Raw genomic sequence first — 24,584 nt, 5'->3', positions numbered from 1 at the left:
GCTGGGCCAGGCGCTCCTAAACCCACTTTGCTCAGGTGATCTTTAAATACAATTTCCGTTCACAATCCTAACCCAGCTCCAAGCGGAGGGGAACTTGAAACCATTTGGGGTCCTGTGATAGGAAGGAAGATGGCCTGAGGATGGCAGCAGGCAATCATGATGAATAGACAGATACACATTCTAGAGCCTAGGAGAAGGGTGACCCTGCAGATGGCAAAGGTTGAAGAGGGAGAAAGATGGGACCTTGAACCTAGTTGATGAACAGTGGGTTTCAAACTGCAGCAAGATAAACTGAGTTTAGGCATCAAGAAGAAGTTCCTGAGAATGAGGGTGCTTTCATTTGGGAAGGAATGATTGAGAAGATATAAATTTTTTTTTTTTCCCCTTGTGGAATTCTTCAAATAGGACACACGCCCACCAGATCACGTGATGCATGGGTAACTGTGCTGGGAGGTATGTGTGCGAGGGCAGAATGAGATCACCATAAAGGACCTTTCAAGCTTAAAGTGAAGACACTGACCCTCCATGGCGGGGTGTCGGGGCAGGTAAGCCTCCAGCAGGGGAGCTTTGGCTTGGCCGGGGAGCAAGCAGCTGGGAGTCCCAGGTCTCAAGAAACGGAGACAAGCCATCACATCCTTAGACCCTCACCCCCAGCCCTGCAACCTAACTCTGTCCTGGAGATGCTAAAGCCACTTCTCAACAGGATAATCAGGAACTCCCGACTGATCATTCTTCCCTCTTAGGAACCAACAGGCAACCGTGGGGAATCCCAAGAGGTGACGAGGAGGGAAATGCCTCCCTGGACCTGTCTCAGAAGATGTGAGGTCACAGAACAAGTAGGGTCCTGGGCACTGGCTGACATACCACACGAATCTGCCCAAAGTCACCAGAGCTGTTTCCCAAAGGCTGGGGAGGGGGACCTCAGGAGAGGTCAGTGTTCTCCTGTGTGCTGACATGTATTTAAGAACGTGCAGCGGCTGCAAAGTCCCCGACCCAAAGTGCTGACCAAGTGGGTAAGAATTTCAGGCAAGAGTCAACATCACTGAGATGGTTAATGGATCAAACCCACCTTCACCTTGTTATCCTCTGATTCATCTTGCGCTCCTGAGCTTGGAAGCAATAAACTTTGATTTGTGGGTCAATTTGTTAACTTGATGGACTGAATGAGGCCTGCATGCTCATAGGATTCTGGAAGACATGCCTTCTGGGCCTCAAGAGCCTCACCCGCCCCTCAGAGCCAACTGACTGATCCAGGGTCAAAGGGGGCTCCTCTTGGATAAAGTCTGGGGAGTTTCCGGGTGGGCCTTCTGGGGACTTTTTACAAAGATCATCAATGGGCTGAGAAAATATTTTATGGAAACAGGCAAAAGGGTGACTTCCAAGTACCAAAGGAAAAAATTCCTGACCCTTCCATGGACTCTATTTTTATGTTTTTTTATGACCCACTCTTTGTATTACCAAACAGCGTAATACAAAACAATGTGCTTAGTTTTACATTAGTTGTTTCCAAGTTAGGGCTTCCCTGGTGGCTCAGGTAAAGAATCTGCCTGCAATGAGGGAGGCCTGGGTTCAATCCCGGGTCAAGAAGATCCCCTGGAGAAGGGACTGGCTACCCACTCCAGTATTCTTGGGGCTTCCCTGGTGGCTCAGACGGTAAAGAATTCTGCCTGCAATGTTGGAGACCTGGGTTTTTAAGTTATGGATTATTATCCCCAGAGCACTTAGCTATCCCCAAATGAAACCCTTGCTATCCCAGGTCAAACTGAGAGGAAGCAGCCTCAATGCTGGTGACATCAAACTGCCAAATGTGGCCAAATGACACCCCATGACTCTGCCACCCACCACCCACAGAGTCATGCGAGTGCCACGAAGATCTCATTTGCGACACTTTTAGTCAAAAAATTCCCAAATCTAGCTAGAATTGCCCATTTCCTCCCTCCCACAGCTTCCTTCGGCTCAGCCTTCTTTCACGTCCCAAGTGAGCTCCCTGCCCTGGTGTTCCCACCAGCAAGGCCCCCAGACAAAAGGGAGTGGACCCCATGGTCCCCAGTCGCCAATTCTGGCTTCACCCCTACGGGTCCAGGTTGCAGGATGAGACCCAGACCAGTGCTAACTTGCTCTCCCTTTGAGGCTGCATGGTCATATCATGAAGCTTTCCACAAACCGTGGCAGCCTTCCTCAACCTCCCCAAACCTTTCATTTGCAGGACCCCCCGCCCCCACCACTCAACCCTGAAGACCCTCAGGCTCAAATGTCTCCCACTCAGGAAAGCCTCCGTGGGGTTCCTCCAGTGGCTCAGCGGAAAGACTCCACCTGCCAATGCAGAAGACGCGGGTTCCATCCTGGTCTGGTCAGATCTCATGTGCCACGGGGCAACTAAGTCCATGTGCCACAACTACTGAGCCCATGTTCTAACTCTGAGCCTGGGAGCCACAACTACTGATCCTTGAGCTGCACCTACTGAAGCCCTCACACCTAGAGCCCATGCTCTGCAACAAGAGAAGCCACCGCAATAAGAAGCCCTCACTGCAGCTAGACTGTAGCCCCCACTGCAACTAGAGTGTAGGCCCTGCTTGCTGCAACTGGAAAAAAAAGCCTAAGCAGCAATGAAGACCCAGCACAGCCAAAACTGAAAAAAAAAAAAAAAAGAAAGAAAGAAGAAGAAAGCAAGCAAGCAACCCTCCGTGTCCCACAGCCCTGCAGCGCCCCCTCCCCTGCTCAGGTCTGAAGCAGAGCAGAGATCAGACCGCAGCATCATGAGCTTCTTTTACTAAAAGTTCTCCCAGATGGACTATGAATCCCCTGAGGGCAGGTACAGGATTTCTTTCCCTTAGAAGATTCACAACTGACAGATGACAAATGGAAGGATGCAAACAGTATCATCTACTTCTAAGAGCACCCAGAACCCCACAGCAGATCCAGTTCACACCCTAAAGGGCTGTTTCTCAGAAACAGTTCACAGGCCATGAACATTGAAGCAACAAACAAAACAAAATCTGGTTGCTCACAACACCTTCTAAATCCCTACAGAGAAGAGGAAGAGAGAGGAGAGGCTGAGGAAGAATTAGAACCAAAACCAATGCATCAGACAGAAGCTGGTCCTCATCTGACTAGGAACGGCAATCACACACACACACACACACTCGTATCCACACAGGCACACAAACACATGTACACACACGTGCACACATGTCTGATGCACACATGCATCAGACTCAGCTGCCTTTTTAGTTCTGCTGCCCAAGGCTTGACAAGAGAAAGACAGTGGAGAGGACGCAGGGCACCGGACGTGGGTTTCAGGAGACTCTCCCACACTGGCTTCAGACACAAGACAGTCAAGACAAGAAGAGGGTAGGAAAGACTCCTCCTTCTTCCATGGGGGAAGGGGAAGAGTCCCCACCCGCCGGCCTGCTCAGCTCTAAGCAGTTGCCTGAATCCTTCGAAGTGGGTTGGGAGGGGCAGCTCTGGGTGAGGCCCCCAAGCCAGGACACGCAAGGAACACCACCCACACCCCCAGCCCCATACCCCCCAAACTGATGACCCTGTCCTCAGATATGGACCAGAGTAGCATGAAATGATTGCAACAGGGATGAGTGAGAGGGAAGAGGGCATGGGAGGAGGTGGTATGAGATTTGGGAGGGAGAATGCCAGGCTGCTACACACGTGCGCGCACACACACACAAACACACATGCACGCGCACACACACCCACACAGGCACACACTCCCTCCCGAGCATCATCAGCCAGGACACAGGGAAGGCTCCAGAGACAGGGAAGGCCAGTGTTAGCAGGCATGAAGCCCAGGACAGAATCCTGCAAGCGCAGGAGAGGAGGAGGAGTTGGCGGAAGGAGAGTTGGAAAGACCATGGCAGAGAGCTCAGCCTAGCTCTGGGTGTGGGCAGGACTTCATGCGGTTCTTGGGGCTGGAGGTCCCCCAAGGCAAGTAGATAGATGGTGCTCACATCCTGCCTAAAAGGTGGGGTGCAAGAGGGGCCAGAAGAAGTTGACAAGAAAGAGCAGCAGCAGAGATGGGACAAAGAGAAAGAAGAAGCAAGATGCAGACCAGAGAAGAGGCTGGAAGGGTCTGGGCCTCCTGGGGGGGCAGGGACACCCAAAATAGGGAGCCTCCAAGCAGGGCTGTTTCCTGCCAGGCAGTGCCCATGAGACCCGGAAGGAAAGTGAAGAAGGTCATGGGTGCCCATCCAGGCAGGGGATGGGGTTGCTGCTAGCTCACCTCATGCTTTTATGTTTTTTTTTTTTTAAGGCACCTTTTCCCCCAAGGCACTTCTATTAGAAAACTGTCATACTCATTCTGTTAGGAGACATTTGTAGTGCCATTTCTGGGATTATTTTAGTAAAAAATAATCAGATCTTCATGGTCTATGATGTACACATGGCACCCTTGTATAGTGTGCAACCTGCACCACTGTCCCTGGCAGACATGGGTGGGAAGGATCAGGCAGGACTCTAAGCCCAGGGCCTGGACACCAGGAGGAAGGTAAAAGAATTCTCCCTGCCCTGACTGCTGGGTAATCTGAGAGGGTGGTCTTGCTCAAGTAGATGGAGGGAGAGAGAGAAGTGACAGGGTCCTCTATATTTACGAGAACAAGCAGAGTCCCAAACTGCACTGCTTGGGATAAGGGCTTTCAACTCAGTCCAGGGAAGTAGCTGAGACCACAGACTTCTTTCCTGTTTGTGGCACCCATCATGCCCAGTGTGTGGGGACAGAGATGCCCGAGGCCATCCAGAGGTGGGCGTTCCCCAGCATCTTTAAGTGCCCTGGCCAAAGTTCAGAGAGCATCCTGCCTTCCTGCAGGAGTTCGGGGTTGTATGTGGGGGGGATCTTTTCTAATCCCTCCTTTCATTCCAGGGCTGCAGTTCCAAGGGGCTGCTGCTGGAATATCCCGAGAGGATGGAAGAGGTGGGCAGAAGGGCGCTGGGAGAGTGGGCGAGGCCAAGGGAGAGCTCACCTTCTGCGCACCGAGAAGGCGACATGAAACATTAGGTCACATGGCCTTCCCATCCGGCCTTAGCGTGCCTACACATCTGCACAGAGAAGGAGAAGAGGTTGAGAGGAGAAAGGAGGCGGCGGCACAGCACAGAATCAACCCAAACAGCCGTGGTGGGCAGAGGGCACACAGGACAGACGGACAGAGCGCGCACAGGACAGACGGACACTGAGGGAATGGACAGGAAGAGAAAATAGATGCTAGCGGGAGAAAGGGGGCGGGGTTTGAGAGAACCCAGGCTAAAAGAGCAAAGAGGGGAGGGGGGTCGGGGAAGGCTTGGGATGGGGGGGATCATCACCCCATCATGCATTTCAAAACAGGTCACTCAAACTCCATGCAGAGGACAGGAAATCTGCCCGAGTGTGAGGCAGGTCCAAGGCCCAGAGCTGATAAGGCCAAGCCTGCTGCTTGTGGCCATAGCAACCTGCATGCTGTGCTTCTGGGGTCCTGCCTGTGAGGGAGGTCTAGGGGAGGGGCATCAGCTGCCTGCTAACAGAAATATTCAGATCTTCAGTGTCAAAGGTTTGAGTGCGGAACCTGCACCACTGGACTTGAACCTCAGACCTCCCTGAGAAAAACTGGGTCAGGACACTGGCAGGGTCCACAGCTGCCCACCTTTTCCCTCCCTCCCCCCCAAAGAAGTTGTGTACTGACCCCGCATGGGGGGCCCGGGCAAGATATAGAAGGTGTTAAGGCCCAAGGGCGGAGAAGGCAATGGCACCCCACTCCAGTACTCTTGCCTGGAAAATCCCATGGACAGAGGAGCCTGGTAGGCTGCAGTCCACGGGGTCGCTAAGAGTCAGACACGACTGAGCGACTTCACTTTCACTTTTCACTTTCATGCATTGGAGAAGGAAATGGCAACCCACTCCAGTGTTCTTGCCTGGAGAATCCCAGGGACGGAGGAGCCTGGTGGGCTGCTGTCTATGGGGTCGCACAGAGTTGGACACAACTGAAGCGACTTAGCAGCAGCAGCAGCAGCAAGGCCCAAGGGGGCTGTGGACAGATTGGCTAAACCACGGCCGTGAGCGGGAGAAAGGTAGGGGCTTCGTGTCACCGCTGCAGGACGAGTCAGTGAAGACAGGAGGTGCCTCTGTCAGATCTGCTCCCTAAGGACCACCCTGCTGCTCTGCTAAAGCCATAGCTTCAGCAGAGGTGGGCAAGGAGGGCTACTGCCCACGGTGCCTTCCAGGCGCCTCCTGGTTAATTTCACCTACGCCGCCCCCTTCCTGCTAAAGTCTGCCATCTGGGTCCCAGAAGGTGAGCTCTTTCCCAGTGTTCTCTGAGACAGCAGATAGAGGAAGATGAGAGAAAGCAGAGAGGCTGGGGTGGGGTGGCGGGGTGGGTGGGAGAGGAACTGAGCAAGAATGACACGCCACGTTGGCACCGGGGACTGACGCTACTGAAGGGACAGACTGTCCGGACCCTGTAGCCGAGGAGAGGCGGGGAAAGGAGGGGCGGGAGGGCATGGATTGGGGTCAGGCATGAGGTGCGCTGGGCAAAGAAGGAGCAAGAGGCCCCAGGTACCTTCTGGGCTCCAGAGAAGGCGTGGTAGAAGCTGGACACGTAAGTCATGATGGCTTTCTCATCCGGGCGGGCGGTTCCGACGATGTCTGTCAAGAAAAAGCTGGAGTTAAAGCCAGCTGGTGAACACATGATACACTCCCTGATGTGATGGGAAAAGCAGCTCTCAGAACCGTAAGTCTTCTTGCCAAGATGCTGAGCCTGGATCTAACCAGCATCTGGCATCAACTTCCACTTACAGGAACACAAGAGGTAGAAGAAGGAGTGAAATGGTACCTGAGAAAGGAAACAAGACAAACCAGAGTAATGGGTTCTCGGGACAGCTGGTCACCAGTTTACAAGTTCAATGCCAGAAACCAAAGGCATTGGAGGGAAGAGGGAAATGCTACAGATTAGAAAAGATACAAGAACTAGAACAATGAAATGCCACATGCATACTCTGATCAAAACAAACCAACTAAAGAGAAATAATGGGGAGATTTGATTTTTTTTTTGGGGGGGGGAGATTTGATTTTGAACCAAATGGCAGATATATCCAAGAACTACTGTCAATTTGTTTGGTGTGAAAATTATTTTATGATTGAAAAACAGAATGAAAATATTTCTATTGTTAAGGTATGTATTCTGAAGTATGTAGTAGTGCGATGCTATGACATCTGGGATTTGTTTTAAAATACTTCAACAAAAAAGACAAAAAGAAAAAAAATGTGACAAAATCTCAATAATTGTTCTATTTGGATGGTGGGTATATGGAAGTTCCTTACATTATTCTCCCTGCTTTTGCACATTTGAAAATGGCCCCACAACTTGACAGACATTGTCACAAACTGTATCTTCCATCTCTTCTCCTAAGGGTCCACTTATCTTTCCAAAAAGTCATTAGCATTCCCTTAAGTGTTCTTTCTCTCCCTCCCTTTCCCCTATGAAGTTAGATATGCATATAGACTTCAAACACAAATCATCTCTTTGAATTACCCATCACTGCAAGCTCCCATGTGTGTACCTGAAGCACATGTAAATAAACTTTTTTCTCTCCCCTAAACAACAAAGGACCACTGTGCTCCACCCTGACACCCACCACCCCAACTCCAAGACCAACATGAGCATCACCCTCAGGATGCCCTTTTCAGCACCAGCTACCACCTCTGCCTCCAGATCTCAAGGTATCTGTCTGTCTGTGGAATCCCTGAGAGACTAGTGATCCCCAGGCTCCCCAGAAGAGATCCCAGGAACCAGGCCTTCTCCCGTCTGGCCTCAGAGTGCCAAGGCCCAGCTCCTGAGCCACTGGATGCAGCTGGGAGAAAAGCCAAAGGCTCAGAGGAAAGGGCCTCTCACCTTCCGCATCCAGCATCTTGGGAATGTCCAGGTACTTCTCTGCCACGTCGAAAGCTGTGTTCAGGTTTGTCAGCGGGTCGTCCTAGGGGAGAAGAAGAGGTGGGTAAGAAGCACGAGAAGTCTCTGGATACCCCACCCCTGCATGATCATCAAGACTGGGGGGCAAGGGGGTACTGCTGTGGCCCCTCCCTGGTTCAGTCCTCGGGGGCCAGCTTAGGGTATAGAAGTCTGGCCTCATGGCCAGGATTTGCTAGCTAGGGGGCTTAAAATGCCATCTTTCTCCTCAAGTTGCAGTTTCTTTGTCAAAGAAATAGAGTGAAGAATACTAGCCTGCAGCCCAAGAAAGAATTGCTAAGAAATGCAAGCTGAGAGAGGGGCACTAGCCTGGGAGCCATCAGTCTTGACTTCTGGTTTCAGCTCTGCCATCAGCCAGCTGGAGTGGCAAATAACCTAACCTCAGTCTCCCGATCTGTTACTCAAAAGTTGGACTAGGAGCTCTCATGCCCCTTTGGTGTTCACATTCCATGAAATCTGGGGACTCCTTCAAATAGCCACAGTCTTCTGACTACATTCTGGCTTCTGCTACCTTCTCAAGAAAACTTATCGGGGACTGGTGAGGAGGTGGAAAAATCACTGTTTGCTGGGATTGTAAAATGCTACAGCTGCTATGGAAAAACACTATGGAAGTTCCTCAAAAGTTAAACATGGAACTATATGACATAGCAATTCCACTTCTGGGTCTATATCTCAAAGAACTGAAAGCAGGAACTCAAATAATTGTATATCCATGTTCATAACTGCATTATACACAATAGCCAAAAGGTGGAAATAACACAAACGTTCATGGACAGATAAATAGACATGGGATACTATTCTGTGATAAAAAGAGAAGAGATCCTGATGTGTGCTACAACATAGATGAACCTTAAAAACATTAAGCAGGAGTGGGGAGTGATGGTGTGATGGCTTCAGAATTTCAATTTTGCAAGATGAAGAGTTCTGGAGATGGATGGTGGTGGTGTGAATATACTTAATATCACTGAACTGTACACTTAAAAATGCTTCAAGTGGTACTTTAAAAAAAATGTGGAGTATAATTGCTTTACAATGTTATATTAGCTTCTGTGTACAGCAAAGTGGATCAGCTGTATGTATACAAACATCCCCTCCCTCCCACCCCTCTAAAAGTGGTACTTTTGATATTATGTATATTGTACCAAATTAAAAATATATATATATAATGTGGGAAAAAAGCCACAACTTAGTAGAGAGAGTTCCTGGCTGGACCTCCCACTCTCTTCTGGGTTCCTGAGACTAACCTAAAGCAAACTGGCTTTGTCAGCCTGCAACTCAGCTTCTGCATCTGCCAAGGTGAGAATCAAAGGGGACGAAAGGATACATCCATTCATTTGGGACACTTTCAGGAAGAAACTGCTCAAAATAGAGAAGGTGGAGTCCTTCTGGGAAAGTTTCTGACAGTTTCCAGAATGATAAAAACCCCTGCCAAGAGGCAGCGGTCATATCCGTCCAAGGCCTTAGGCCATCCTCAGGCCCTGGGTGCACACCCCCCTGCCCCGCCGGATTCCCAGGGACCACCAGGCCCCCACGCCCACCGAGAGCCGGTGCGGGAAGGAAGAGCTCCCTGGTCAGAGCCCTTGGCTCCCCTCTGTTCCCAAGCACCAGAGCCTCTGGCAACCTCTGTGCTTTCTGGAAAGAGTCCACAGTTCAGTGGGAACAGGTCTGTGCTAGGATTCTAGCATTACTGTTGCTACTGAATTGAAGAGAAGAGACAGACGCAGAGAAACACAGAGAAATGAGCCGGGAGAAATGAAAAGACAGACAGGACAGAGGGTGGGGAGAGAGCTGGCCGGGGATGAGACAAAGGCCCCTGGACTCCCCCTCCCCGAATGGCTGAGGCTCCTGGGGTCAGGGCGGGGGTGTGTGGGGTGAGACTGAAGAGCCATGTCAGCACAGGCCCCGCTTTACACAGGGCTGGGGAACAGCTGTGCATTAACTGGGTGCTGCCTCCCCAGCCCCCCACGCAGGGACCCAGGCACACACACTCCTGTCGCCACAGTGCATCAGCTGACCGCCGGGAGGACCATGATGATGATGCCTTTAAAAAAGTCTCCATCTCCAGGATTCCCCCACCTTGGCCCCTGTTTGGTTTGGCCGCACAGTTTTCAGCTGGGGTGGTGAGGGGCAGTGGGAGGGGTCTCGAATTGCTTTTTTTTCTTTGCAAAGTGGCTGAATTAGAGTGGGATCCCCATCCCCCGAGAGGGAAGCCGGCCCCCGTCCACATACACCGGGAAACAGCTACCACAGGGACAGTCAGCCAGCTCCCCTCCTTTGGCAGGTGGTGGGCCCCTCCAGGCAGGCAGGGGACCCAGCCTCAAGCTTCAGGCCCAGCTTAGGGTTTCTGGAAGGGGTGGGAAACTCCACCCGACTCCTTTCCTCCCTCACAAATCCTTTTCGGCAGCCCCCAACAAATACACCCCCCAAACAGAAGGTCTGATGCCACAGAGCAGCTCCTCTACCTGCAACATCAAGCCTGCCGTGGCCACGGGGGGCACAGGCAAGGCGGGGGACTTGGCTGAACACCAAACCCTCCAAGTATCAAGGTCAAGGAGACAAATACCAGAACAGTCATTCCTAGAAGCCTTTTTTGTCAAGAGATCCAAGCACCGACAGGGGACATTCCAACCCGAGCTCCAGACCATCTACTGGGGTGGGGAGGGTGGGGAGGGCACCACTGTGGTCTCTCCCAGGATACCTGCTCTATGAGGCCTCTCGTGCCAGGATGGGCTGAGAAGGAGGGTGGTGAGTCCAGAGTGTCCCGGACGGCCCTCTCCAAGGTCATGCCAGTGTCCTTTAACCAGCCCGGATGCTAAGAACCACCACGAGGCTAGACACACAGCTCCCACCTCCCGGTCTGCTCCTCAACACAGGCGCTCAAGAAAATCCCCCAGCAGCTTCACGCCAAAAGCACAAATGAAATCAAGTGGCAACAAAATCCCCTCCAACTTTCGGGCAGGAGGGAAAGCATATCCCTGGCGGGGACCTGCCCAGGACTGTGCAGCAAGTCTCCGACAAGGCTGGGATACAGGTCACCAAGGACATGCAGTATCTAAAGTTACAAAAGTAACGCATGCACCTTGGGAAGCTCAGAAAATCAGAACGGGGAAACGCCACTTAGGATCTCAGAACAGGGAAATGCCACTTAGTATCTCAGCATCCTAACAGAATTTCTGTGGTGCTTTTGATACTTTTCCTGGCAGGTTGGGCATTTCGGTAAGCACATATAAACTCAAGTGGCCCTGATGGAAGGTGTTTTCCTCTTATTTCCAGAGGGGCCGTCTCCTCAGCTGGTCTAAGAAGACTGCCACGCTCTCACTCTGGGCTGTGGGCTCTCAGAGCAAGGGGCCCAGTCCCGCCCTTCCCCCACACACCCCAGGGGGACCAGCGGGGTGGGAGCCGGCGGGGGAGGGGTGGGAGGGTCAGGCAAGCACACCAACCTTCCGCAGCTTCCCGTAGTCGATCAGCTCGGGCCGGTGTCGGTGGATCAAGGCACAGAAGCCGAGGCCGTCCTTCCAGCTGCCCAGGGGAGAGGTGGTGGGGGGTGGCCAAAGGGTGAGTGGGGCCAAGCACTAAGGGCAAAGTGCCAAGCAGGGGTCTCCTTTTTTCCAAAGATGAACCCACAACTCCTCGGAGCAGGAGTTGGGAGAACACAGGAGGGGAAGGAACCTGCTTCCTGCCACAATCCCAGGCACCGTGCTAAGGCTCCATGGGGCTCAGCAAGTTGTCACGTCCCACCCAAGCCCCCCACCGAGGTCTGGGGCCCCCGTCTGCTCTGTTTCAGAGACCCAGGCTGGAACTCCCTGGACACTCTCCTAAGGGGGCTCCAAGAGCATCAACCCAAGATGTATCAGGCAGAAGCCAGGACGGAGCGGGCCTCGAAGGGTGACGCTCCCTTTCCAGAAAAGCGACTCCTTCCCCAAGGCTCTGTGTTCTGATCCAGAGCAGAGACTGACCCAGCCCAGGGGCCCCAGGGGCCTTGGGGGAAGCAGCTCAGGTTCTGCAAGAGCCCCTCAGCCTCCAGCCACGCACCTTATGTGGAAGTTCTGGATGTTGACGTTCTTGTAAGGGGCTGTCTTTCTCTGACACCACAAGAGAAGCCCTTCCTTCGCCGAAGTCTCTGTGGGGAAGGGGATGACAGGCAGAGAGGTCAGAGGCTGGCTTGGTGGAAGGAGGGTGTGGGTTCCTGAAGGCCACCCTGTGACCACAGGGTCCATGCTCTTTCACATGGGGTCCACACAGAGACTCCTAGATTTCAACCCTGCTGCTACTAGGCCATCAAATCTATTTCCTGGACAAAGTTTGAGACATTATTTGAGACACAGAGAAGTAAGCCAGGGATCATTTCAGAACTGGCCACCTGATACATTAAAATAATGAGAAAATGGCCTTTCAAACTTTCAGACTCTCTCCCCCTCACTCCCTTTTATGCAGAAATGGCAACAACACAAAATTAAGTCGGCAACCTCTGTCGGGCAGCCACTTTGGGGAGGAAGGGTTGCCTGGTCTGTGAAATCTGAAATCCAGGACTCTTCAGACAGGGAGGGCCCGTGTGCCCTGTGGACCGCACAATCACGTAAGAAGAAAGCATTAGGACTCCTAGTCACATTTACTGTTCATCTAAAAAGAAAAAACAAGGTCTCCTTATACTTAACGCATGCATCGACACTGCTGCTGTGGAAAGCAGACAGGTGTCAGTAAGTAAGGCAGGTATCTAAGGGGGCCCCAGGAGGGCCGCAAACCACACTGCCCCCAGGCGTTCACATCTGTGAACAGCAGCTCATGGTACTCAGGAAAGTGGGTTTCAGTTCACAAAATGGACTTTAAAATGACGCTAAACACTTTCTGCAAAGATAATATAATAATTAAAGCACAAGAAAACGATTTAAAATAAAAATCTTCAAAGCTAATGCTTCCGCTTTTAGTTCAAGTTCTTTGTCAGTTACAAGCTGAAAACAATAATTTACTCAGAGCTGACAAGGAGTCTACCCAAAAGAATAAACTCATCAAGAAAGCTATTTGAAAACCAGATTTGTATCTATTATCACTAACAAGAACCCTAAGCAACTACTGTGGGTATCTTTTTAGTCACTTCAGCCCTAAATACCAGGCATCTATAAACCAAACTTAAGACCTTCACATTGCTGTATCACTAAGTATCAAACCAAGATTCTCATAACAAAGCAATTTAATCCACACTGCTCTCATTAAAAACTAATTTCTAAGCCATTAAAATGAATTTTAAAAATACTTCCATCTCATTTTTAAAAATTTGGTTTGATGTGTTTGATATAGCAATGGTGGTGGGAGGGGTTTAGTCGCTAAGTCATGTTTGACTCTTGCGACCCCATGAACTGTACCCTGTCAGGCTCTGCTGTATTTGGGAATTTACCCAGGCAAGAATACCAGATTGGGTTGCTATTTCCTTCTCCAGGATATAGAAATACAGGAATATAATTTACTGAAAAATAAATACACACCTATCAGACATAAAGGTGAAAAACTGCGGGAGTGTAAAACCCAAAGTTTAGACAGACCACGGCCCCAGACCATTGCGGCCCCTTGCAGATCTGCAAGGTGGCCACCAGAGGGTGCTATGGGAGCAAAGTGGAGGCCCTGTCTCTCTCATGGCTCTCCTGACTGCTATTCCTTACTCTTCGGGATTTAACAACCCAAGAGCCAGGTGGGGTGGTTCCAACACACTTCCCCACAGCCATCTTGGGCTTTCCCAAAGTGAGGAGGCCAATGTAACTAACTATAGGGGCCAGCACTCCAGTTTTTACTTGTCTATAGACTAGAAGAGAGCAAGGATGCCACCAATGGAGCAGCCCAGGATGCAGCTTGTGATGAAGGACCTCTTGCCTCACGGATCAGGGAGGAAGATGTGATGGTGAAGGCCTGGGAGAGGTGGAAGCCCGGGGACAGCATGGAGCAGAGCAGAAGACCTACCTTCCACGGAGATGTCCTGGATGGCAAAGCGGAGGATGATGGTCCAGATCATGCCCAGGGTCATTTTCACATTCCCATCCACGATTTCTACAGAAACAGCAGCCAGACATGTTAGGACGGGTCTCAGCAGGGACAAAGGTCACATTTCCCGAGTGCTCATGTCACTCTGTGCACCACTTAGGAGGTCAAAGGCCACACACTCCACTTTTAGAGGGAAGTCAAAAAATCAGCACAATTACATGTCAAAGGTCCCAGGACGGAAGTCTATTTGGGGGTGTCTTGGGGAACCCAGAGAGTGTGGTCAGTTCAACTGGGTACAACAGGAAAGGCAACAGAGAAGGGGGCATCTTAAACCTGGGCAGTGTCCACAAGCCTAACAGAGAAGAGGAAAAGGACTTCTATGCCATCGCAAATGTCCTGGCGCCTCCATGAGTGGAGGACATCTGGGCAAGCACAGATCTCAGAACAGCCATCCACCTACCTGGGAAGTCAGTGCAGACTACAGAAATTAACCAACCTGACAAAGGTTTATAAACTGCTACTAGAAGGATCCACTAACTCACAAATCAAGTTCATGATGCCATAACTTGGGTATTTTTTCATAAAAAACAAACAGCAGCTTCAAGATCAAAATTAAGAGATACCCCACTAAATTTAGTCTAAGCGGCACCTTCTAGGTTTTTTTAAAAATGCTATAAATTCTATGAAGTTTTTTTTTTTCCCCTGTCCCAGACTTAGAGGCAGGACAAAGATTAAAAAAGCCCTGTCTTTAAGGAGCCTAAAAGATGTAGTCATTTATAGACTTGGAGACTGTGAAGGTAACAAACATAGACTCCTTACCTTTCCTGTTCCCAGGTCAGGAGACGGTAACCTGGCCCCGTGATGAGCTACTCTCAGTTAAGACTCAGGCATTGAAAGAATATCTCATTTTTCCCTTCCGACAACAGTAGATTTGGGGGACACCCGAAAAGACCATGAGAAGAGACAACTTCCAAGGACCCCTGATCCCCTGAGCCAATGTCCACTTGGGTTTCCTTCCCACAAACCGTTTAAACAAGAGTGGATTCCTGTAAGGAAATTAACTCTAATACCTCATCCCCTTCCACAAAAGAGAGGGCAAAACTGCATGCTGCTCTATGACCGACAAGGTACAGGCGCTGAGCAGTGACGCCTGGCCCAGAGCCGCTTCGGGGGCGGGAGGGGCAGCGTGGGGACAAACCTGCTGAGCCTGCACCAGGGTTCTCAGCAAAGGAAGAACAGTGTCCACTTTGGGCATGGGACAGGATGTGATTCTTCCTGCTAAGAGGGGGGCTGAAATGCCCCTCCTAGAATTCTAGGCATCAGCAGAGCAATGACCCAAGTTTGAGAAACTCGGTTAGAGAGACAGGGAGCTGCAGCAGCATGCAACCATCCTCCTCAACAACTAAGACAGCTGTCACACACTCTGCAGAGCGTGCTGAGGGGGAAGTGGAGTCAGTCAGTCAAGAATCAGTTCCTAAAAGTTTAATATTTTTTATTTTATTTTTTGGCCACATCTCATGGAATGCAGGATCTTAGTTCCCTGAACAGGGCTCCCTGCAGTGGAAGCGTGGGGTCTTAACCACGGGACCACTGGGGAAGCCCCTCCTAAAGGTTTGCTATGTTTAAAATGCCCTTTCACTTGTGACTCCCAACAGTTTTGCATCTGTAACATTCAAAGTGCTTACATAAATTGATAAGATAAAAAAGTCTAAATTCATAATACAAGAGTCAGCAAAAAACATGAATAGACACTTCACAAAACACGAAATACAAACAACCAGCTTATAAGAATGTCAAACTCACTTGTAATTAGAGATACATCATTTTCCCAGCTATTAAATGAACAAAGCAAATACAGATAATGATGGTGATGATGGTATCAATATAACGATAGATAGCCATGTGGCTATCTATCACCCTGTGGCTAGAAGTATAAATTCGTTATTTTAAAGAAACACCTCTTGGGGAAATAATTTGTCAACAGGGAGCAAGGCATCTTGAAGTTGCTCAACTTTTTGAGAGTAAAATTCTCTCTCTAGCCCCAGTTAGCCAGAAGTGTGAAATGTAGAGCAAGGTTGGTGTGTAAAGGCACTTGCTGCCAGGTTACTTATCATGACCCCACCCTGGAAACTCTGTGAAGGTACAAAATACAAGGCGTGACCAAGTAAACCCCAGATCCTGTCACTCCCTCTGCTCAAAAGGTACAAGGCTTCCACCCCACTCAGAGTCAAAGGCAGTGGCTGGTGGGGCCTCTGGGACCCCTGACCCTACCCCTGCAGTCACACGGCCTCCCTGTTGCTCCCCTCTCCCGGGATATCCCTCACCTCCCTCCTGTCTCCTCCCTCCATCTTCTCACCAAGCCCTCCCTGGATCTCCCTCTTTACTCCAACTGATACGTGTATTTTCTTTCTCCCTCTTCTAGAACATAAGCTCCCTGTTTTACAGCATTGCTTAGAGCCCAGCACTGTGCCTGGCACAGAAAAAGCCCTCCATCAACATCTGTTAAATGAATGAATTAATGGAGGACACTAACCACGGGTGTGTGAATGGGCAGAGAACACAACAGCATTCAGGCCTCTCTAGGACTGGGCGCAGATCTGGAACACGGCACACTTGTGCTCAACAATCAGGTAATTAGCACAGCCATTCAAAATCATAATTACAATTTTTTGATGATTTGGAAAAAATCTTTGTAATTACAGACGAAGACAAAAATCAGGTATTAAATTTTATGGACACCATATCAAATCAAGGAGAAATTTTTTTTAACATCGAGTAAAAACTCCGGATGGTAATGCCTTTCTAGGAGTAGAGGCTGCAACGCCTGTCCCTCTTGACCTGGGGGATGGAGGGGCGTGTGTGTGTACCCACCCACCCCCATTTGTTGTTCAGTCACTCAGTCGTGTCCGACTCTTTGTGACCCCATGGACTGCAGCATGCCAGGCTTCCCTGTCCTTCACCATCTCCTGGAGCTTGCTCAAACTCGTGTCCATTGAGTCAGTGATGCCATCCAACCATCTCGTTCTCTGTCGTCCCCCTTCTCCTGCCTTCAGTCTTTGCCAGCATAAAGGCTAAATAACCCAGCTTCCTGCTGGCCTTGAGCTCAGGGTCCTCCCAATACCAAGGAAGACAAGACAGCTTCCTCTCTGGGTCTTGCCAATTTACTTCTCTTCTCTTCCAGAAATACCCAACCCCTGGGGAGTTTGCTTACTGAATTCTCAACTCCTACCAAGGAAGCAGTTTCATGCCAGAAAACAGAGGAGCCGAGTACAGGCAAAGAGAGAGGTTTGTGTTCAGTTAAGAGCCCATGCACCACCCCATCCCCCATGTCCACCTGAGCCCCCCTGACCCTCAAAAACCCTCCCAAGAATGGATCCTTTCATTAGGCATCTCTAAGTTTGGAGTAAGGTTGTCCATCTCACAGGCATCTTTATGGCCTGACACGCTGAGTCCAAAAGGAGGGTGCCATGGCTGCAACCGGGCCCCTGGGGGAAAAGTCATGATGACAGATTAACAAATGTCTGCTGTGGGTGTGGGAAGATGCCATTCCTAAACCACAGCTACCTATGAAGCTGTTCATATCCTGCTTTTACTCAGAACCTGCCTCTCTCTTGGCCCCACTCCAGGCAGGCAGTATTCAGATAGTGGAATCAATGATGCTGAAGAAACTCCATGTGGAGGAAAACTAGACCCTCCACCCCAGGGGGGTCACCACTGCCCAGACCAATGGCCACCATCCAACCTAAGGACAGATGCTAAATCATCAAGCCCACTCCCAGGCTCTGGCACCCAAAGCTATCAGGCTTTCCCTGCCTCTAGATTTTAAAATGAAAATTCCTTCTCAGGTGCTCTCATCTGGTTAAACCCCAACCACTCACCCAGGTCAAGTCCCAATCCCATGAAGTCTAGACATTCTAGAATCAAGTATCACACAAGAAATGGATCTATTCTAACCTCTCCTGTGGCATGGATGCTCCTTGCCTCCGGCCTCCATCTGAACATCTTCGGGGTCAGGGAACCGATGCCTTTCCCAGAGCACCCACTCCATCCCCTCAGGTTCTGTATGTTATTCACAGTCAGCCTGCCCACAGGCTCGCCCTTCCAGGCCTGGTTCTTCCCACCAGGATCAGCCAGAGTCAAAACCTTGCCCCACATGATCATCCTTCAAAGGTCTGGGGTCTTCCACTGGGGCCCAAATCTGGTCCCCAAGGCTCCCCTGCCAGGATAAATGGCAATGTCTCCTCCCACCCCAGCCCCAGGAGAGCTCCTTCTGTGTGATCCACTCCACTGTCTTTGATAGTCTACAGCAGCAAACTTCATTTCATTAAAATAAACAAAACCCTTTCTGGGCCTCATCTGGTTTCCCGGCTCAGCAGCGTGGCCGTCCTGGCATGATCTTGGTGCTCGACCTCTTTTTAATCGCAGTATAGTTGATTTACAATGTGTTAATTTCAGGGGTACAGCAAAGCGATTCAGTTATACACATAGACATTCATCCTTTTCCAGATTCTTTTCCCATATAGGTTATTATTAATGCATTGGCTTAAAATGGGAGAGAAGATTTCAAAGAGGGAAGTCTTGGCCTAAAGGTAGCAGGAAGGCTCGGAATGTCTCATCTTAAAGGCAGCTTTAGAAATCTTTCGAGAAGCAAGGTCTGTGTCAAGGGAACCGGAAAACTCTAGACAGCTAGTTTAAGTGACCTCCTGGGAGAACAGAGGTGATGGTTAGAGTCTATGCCCCTGTCTGGCTGTGCTCGTTACCCCTCTGTTGAGACCACACAGCTAGTGTGACCCGCCACTTCACAGCTGAGGAAAACCAGACCTGAAGGTTCTGTTCTGGACCCCTGCAGAGGAGGCAGCAGTGCCCTGGTGATTGGAGAGCTTTAGACCTCAGCTCTGGAGTCCAAACCCCCGGGGTTTAATCTGCATTCTGCCAAATGGAAGCCATCTGGCCCAGAGCCTGTGGTCAACATACTACACACTTCCATTCGAGCATCTCCTCTGAGCCTTCGTTTCCTTGACTGTAAAATATGGGTGGTGATACTACAAGCCTGTTAAACCATTCTGTCCTGTCTGGCCAGCCGCAGATCTGGACCTTAGCAAGTGCTATTCTTGCCCATCTTCTCCTTCCTTCCTCCCCTTTGGTATTCAGACACACACACACACACACACACACACACACACACACGGGCTTCCCTGGTGGTTCAGATGGTAAAGAATCTGCCTGCAATGCAGCAACTACTACTACTATATATACATATACGTGTGTGTGTGTGCTAAGTCGCTTCAGTTGTGTCTGACTCTTTGCAACCCCAGGGACTGTAGCTGGGCTCCTCTGTCCATGGGCTTCTCCAGGCAAGAATACTGGAGTGGGAAGCCATTCCCTTCTCCAGGGGATCTTCCAGACCTAGGGATCAAGCCCAGTCTCTTATGTCTCCTGCATTGGTAGGCAGGTTCTTTACCTGGGACCCTCTCTCTCTCTCCCCCGATATACATATATATAGATTATGGTAGTTGCTACATTCTCCTTTCTAAAAATCTGGATTTCTGGCTTCTTTTGAAAAGGCAGAACATCTGGCAACACTGGATATGTTATTCCCACTCAGCAACAATTGGTTAGATCCACACGGCAGCTGCCCCGCCTACACACGTTTTTCCCACTTCTCCACACTCCCCACTCATCCCTACTGTCACATAGCTCGCACATCTGGCCCACCTCACATATCCTCTACTTCCCCGCCCCAGGGAACATCTGAACTTGTAGCAGACCACCAGAGTGGTAATTTCTTTGGCTTCCCACCCCTGCTTGGCTGAAACTTGTTCTGCCAAGTCTTGATTGCTCCCTAAGAGAACAAACAATTCTTTTCTTTATCTGTACCCTACTGTACACAAGCCCTTCAAACATTTACTGAGCACTGACTGTATGCATCATACCGCTGGGAGCTGGGGCCACAAGGACGTAGGAGACATGATATGATCTCTGCCTCAGAGCTCAGGGGATGGGACACATAAGGCACCACCCACAATGACCTCAAGTACTAACCTGAGTCCCTGATAAGGCAAGGGTTAGCAAGCTTTTCCTGTAAAGGGCCTGATAGGAAATATTTTCAGCTTTGCAGGGATATGGTCTCTGACACAACTATTCAATTCTGCCTGCAGCAGGAAAGCAGCCAATAATATGTAAACAAAGGGGTGTGGCCGTGTTCCAATATTTACAAAAGCCCGGGTCAGCCAGGTTTGACCCCACGGACCGTAGTTTGCCAGCCCCTGTGCTCAAGTTTCTCAGTTTGATTTTGCTACATCAAATCCCTCAATTTTCAGAAAAAAAGGACTTTCAGATCATCAACCAGAGAAAAAGACCAGCTGCTATGGATTTACTGGAACAACACCCCACACCCTCTGTAAAGAAAGGCCACCCTCTGGGGCACTTCTCTGGTGTCACTCTGACCTGGATTTGAGTTCCGGCTTTACCACTTGCTGAAGATGGGACTTTGGACAAGTTAATTTTCATTAGGCACATGTTTTCTTTTTGTAAAATGGGGATAACAATTAGAGCCATCTCATAGGGCTATGGCGAGGATGAAATGAGATCACTCGTACAAACGGCTTTAGCAGAGTGCCTGCTGCAGAACAAGCGATCAGTAATCACAGTCAAGGTTATGTCTACAATGAATGAATGAATGAATGGAGACTGTGTACTGTTCACCTTTTAATCTCTGGCACCACAGAGGTGCCCAATCCATTGATGAATCCATGGGACGCAGTCCTCATGGGGCCTGGTTATGGTACTCTAATCACCTTGACCCTCTCCAAGTCCTTCAGAAATGCACACAAGAAACTGTGCCAGCTCCTTCTAACCATTAAGAAGATGCTAATAATAGTTTAAACTGAACTTTAAACAATTTTTAAAGATTGCAGTATAGCTGATTTACAATCTGGTGTTAGTTTCAGGTGTATAAACAATTTTTTTTTCTTAAGTAAAAGGGAAAAAAATCAAGAGGCTGCTCTGCAGGGAAATGTTATTAAGAATATTCCTGGGACTTCCCTGACAGTCCAGCAGTTGAGACTCTATGCTTCCAATGCAGGGCACACGGGTTCGATCCCTGGTCCGGGAACTAAGATTACTCATGCCTTGCAGTGTAGCAAAAAAAAAAAAGTTCCTAAAGCCTTCTGGACAGCCATCCTGCAGGGGATCCCTCTACACACCAGTGTCCACACACTCGCCCCAGACCACAGACCACAGAACTCTGTGCTTGGGACAGGGGAGCACAGCCAGGCCTGCAGAAGGGGGAGGTGGCATTCCACACACACAGATCCCACAGCGGTAGGATTCAGCAGTTGGGGGTGGGGTGGGGTGGGAGTGGGGGTCACAGTCACCAAGGTGCAGAGACTAGATAGAAAGTGCTGTCTTTACATGAAGGATCCACTGGCCAGCCAGATGCTGGAAGCCCTACTTCCAAATGCCCCCATGAATGTGTGGGTCTAGGAGTCAGGCCAGAAAAGGCCAAGAGAACCAAGAGGTGGGGGCAGAAAATCTGGCTGGATGCAGAGGGGTAGGATGGGGGTAGGGGGCAGCCAGGGGGCAGGCCTTACTCACCTTCAGCTCCTATGGACACCAGCTTGACCCCCTTGCTGGCTATGAAGTCCAGGGCCTTGTTGACATTGGAGATCTTGTGCACCCTCATTTTGCCTCTCTCCGGCTTGGCCAAACGTTCACCTGAACAGGCGGAGAGAGAGCAATGCGAAGTGAAACACAGAAGTGTTCTCCTACTTCTCAGCTCTAAATTGCTTGCAGCCACTCAACAAGTCTGTATTAAGCCCTGAGTATGTGTCAAGGGACTTGGCGGTGTGCTAGAAATATAGGGGTGAACAAAACAACTTGCTGCCTTCATGGACTTACGGTTCAGGAGGAGAGACAGACCTTCAACATACATCAACATACACAAATGAACAAAAAGCCAAAAAGGAGAAATGCTTAAAACAAAGGCTTTAAAAGAGATTGCAGAGGAGGGAGGGCAGGTAGGAGGGTGAAAGAGTTGTGAGGTGGTCAGGGGAGGCCTTTGAGTGGGAGGCTGGCAGACCCAGGCTGCAGGGAACGGCGATCAAGGCAGAAGGAACAGCATTTGCAGAGGCCCTGAACTCCTAGCCTAGACTGTTTCAATCCAGGAGAGTGTGTGAGTCACGCTAGGGTATTTTGGGAAAGTTCCCTGTGTGTTGCCCACAGAGCCCCTCGCTCACTTGAGAACCACAGCTCTTGTCCATTTACTGCTGCCCAGGGGCACCCTCGGCTCAGCTCCAAGTCAACCCTCCACCCTCACTCAGCGGCCATTTCCCTGACCCCCACTTCCCACAGTGGGGGCTTCTGCTGTTCAGTGTTTATGATCAGAAGCTTCGGGGAAGCAGGGGTTGATGAGCTGGTTCTCCAAATACCCTGCTCAGAGCACAGGAAGGAGGCGTCCAGGGATCCCCTGAAGCCATCTGAAAAATATATATGTGCAAGGTGTGCCCAGACCTGGGGAAGGGGAGCTCAGCTTTCAGTCTCCAAGAGGTCTGAGAACCACCATCCTAGAACTCAGGACCTTCCACCTACCACAGTCTCCAGCCCAGCCCAGCGGGACGCTCTCCACCCCACTTCTGAGCACATCAACAGCCTGGCTGAGAGATCCCACGGGGCAGGGTGGCCCTGATGCTGGGCCATGCTCATCCTATCAAGAGCAGCACTTCTCCAGGGGGCCCCCCTGCCCAGGGCCCCCCACCCGACTTCCATAGAACAGACTTCCTGCTACAGATGTCACTTGGCCTGGCAGCATCCAGGGAAGCCCAGCTGGGTTTTTATTATTAAATCAAGACTTCCCAAGTGCGGCTTTCTCAAGGCTGTGGCCACAGTCCCCCCTCTCTGGGAAGGTACCCTACTGCCCCCCTGGGCAGATGAGATGCCCCAGGGCTCCCTTCCAATAGGAGGGATGGAGGCAGCACCTTGTGCCCCCTTCCCCCGCCCCCAGCAAGGGCTGCTCCCACTAGAGCCCCAGCCTTTAGGTCCTGCTAAGCCTGAGCTCGCCAGCCTGACTGCCAGCTACATGCACTGGCTGGAACAGGGCCCTCCAAGACAAGGGAGGTAGCAAAGTCCTGGGACTTCGGTCCACACAAAACCACCTGGAGAACCTGCTGACTACAGGTGTCTGGCCCCCTTCCCCTTCCTCCTGAGTTTCTGACTTTGGAGGTCTGGGATGAGGTCTGGGAACCCACATGTGGCTAAGTAGTCCTGCTGATTCTGCTGGGTGGTCCAGGGACCACACTCAGAGGACCTCTGCAGGCGGCAGTCCCCTTCCTTTTCCTGTCATCCTAACCATCTCCAGAGACACCCAGGGAGGAAAAGGCATCATCTCAATGACTCAATCTCTCCCCACCCCAGGAAACAGAAGAGCCGCCTCACAGACGTGCACAGGCCTGTTCAGTGCAAGCACCTGGTAGGTATTCGGAAAAGCCCAGCTGGGCATTCGGTCACTCTAGTATTTGGTGAGCATCACCTAGCTGCCAAGTATATAGGTCTGAGCACCTGGGACACAGACAAGTTTGTCCCTGCCCTCCAGGGCCAGGTGTGAAGTGGGGAGAAAACACAGGAGCCAAAAATGATCCTGCTGTGTGGCAAATGACATGCTAGAGGAATCAACAGTGTGTTCCAGGAGCCCAGAGGAGGGCAGGCACTCAAAGCAGGAACAGAAGGGTGGTGGTCAGGGAAGCCTTCCTGGAGGAGATGCCTAAACTGAGTTTTAAAAAATGAAAAAGAACAATGCCAGATTTGCTTAAACTAAGAAATGTTGGAGGAAGAGGTAAGAAGGACACTCTAAAAGGCATTTAGAGATCTGTAACAACCTAGAGGGGTGGAATGGGGAGGGAGATGGGAGGAAGGTTCAAGAGGGAGGGGACATATGTATACATATGGCTGATTCATGTTGATGCTTGGCAAAAACCAACACAATTCTGTAAAGCAATTATCCTTCAATTAAAAAAATAAATTTAAAATTTAAAAAAATAAATAAAAGGCAGTTAGAGGAAAACATATGGTCATTCCTGAAAAAATTCAACACAGAATTACCCTAGGCTCCAACAATTCCACTTCTGGGTACATACCCAAGAGAACTGAAAGCACAGACTTACACAGAATCTGTATAGCCATGTTCTTCGCGGTATTACTCACGATAGCGAAACTGTGGAAACAACTCAAGTGTGAATGACAGATGACTGAATAAACAAAATGTGGAACATATGTACACAATGGAATATTGTCTGGTCTTTTAAAGGAAGGAGATTCTGATACATGCTACTTCATGGAGGAACCATGAGCACCTTATGCTAAATGAAATAAGTCAGTCACAAAAGGACAAATACTACAGGATTACACTCATATGAGAAACCTAGAACAGCCAAGTTCACAGAGATAGAATGTAGAATGGTGGTGGGCAGGGGCTGGGGGGAGAAGGAGATGGCAAGTTGGCATTGAATGATGGCATGGCATCTTGGTGTGGAATGATGAAAAAGTCTGGGGATGAGGATTGGTGATGACAGTTGCACAACAATGTGAATGTACTCAATGCCTCTGTGCACATTTAAAAATGGCCCAAATGGTAAATTTTAAGTTACGTATATTTGAACACACACACACACCCTACCC

At 50.1% G+C, this 24,584-nt stretch overlaps 1 protein-coding gene across 3 annotated transcripts in view; it reads right to left on the bottom strand.

The window, feature by feature from the left end:
- The window catches only part of ACTN1 (actinin alpha 1), a 97,246-nt gene that overhangs the window by 17,597 nt on the left and 55,065 nt on the right, over positions 1–24,584 (bottom strand). For all 3 annotated transcript variants that reach the window (XM_043921060.1, XM_043921061.1, XM_043921062.1), the window contains exons 3-8: positions 21,510–21,629; positions 13,893–13,979; positions 11,976–12,063; positions 11,384–11,462; positions 7,869–7,950; positions 6,537–6,622 (exon numbers count right to left, since the gene is read on the bottom strand). In XM_043921060.1, the coding sequence (XP_043776995.1) occupies positions 6,537–6,622; positions 7,869–7,950; positions 11,384–11,462; positions 11,976–12,063; positions 13,893–13,979; positions 21,510–21,629 (542 nt within the window). The remainder of the gene's footprint in view (positions 1–6,536; positions 6,623–7,868; positions 7,951–11,383; positions 11,463–11,975; positions 12,064–13,892; positions 13,980–21,509; positions 21,630–24,584) is intronic.

The sequence above is a fragment of the Cervus elaphus genome, chromosome 12, assembly GCF_910594005.1.
Source record: "Cervus elaphus chromosome 12, mCerEla1.1, whole genome shotgun sequence".
Classification (NCBI taxonomy): Eukaryota; Metazoa; Chordata; class Mammalia; order Artiodactyla; family Cervidae; genus Cervus; species Cervus elaphus.
This window is presented reverse-complemented; position numbering and strand designations above follow the sequence as displayed.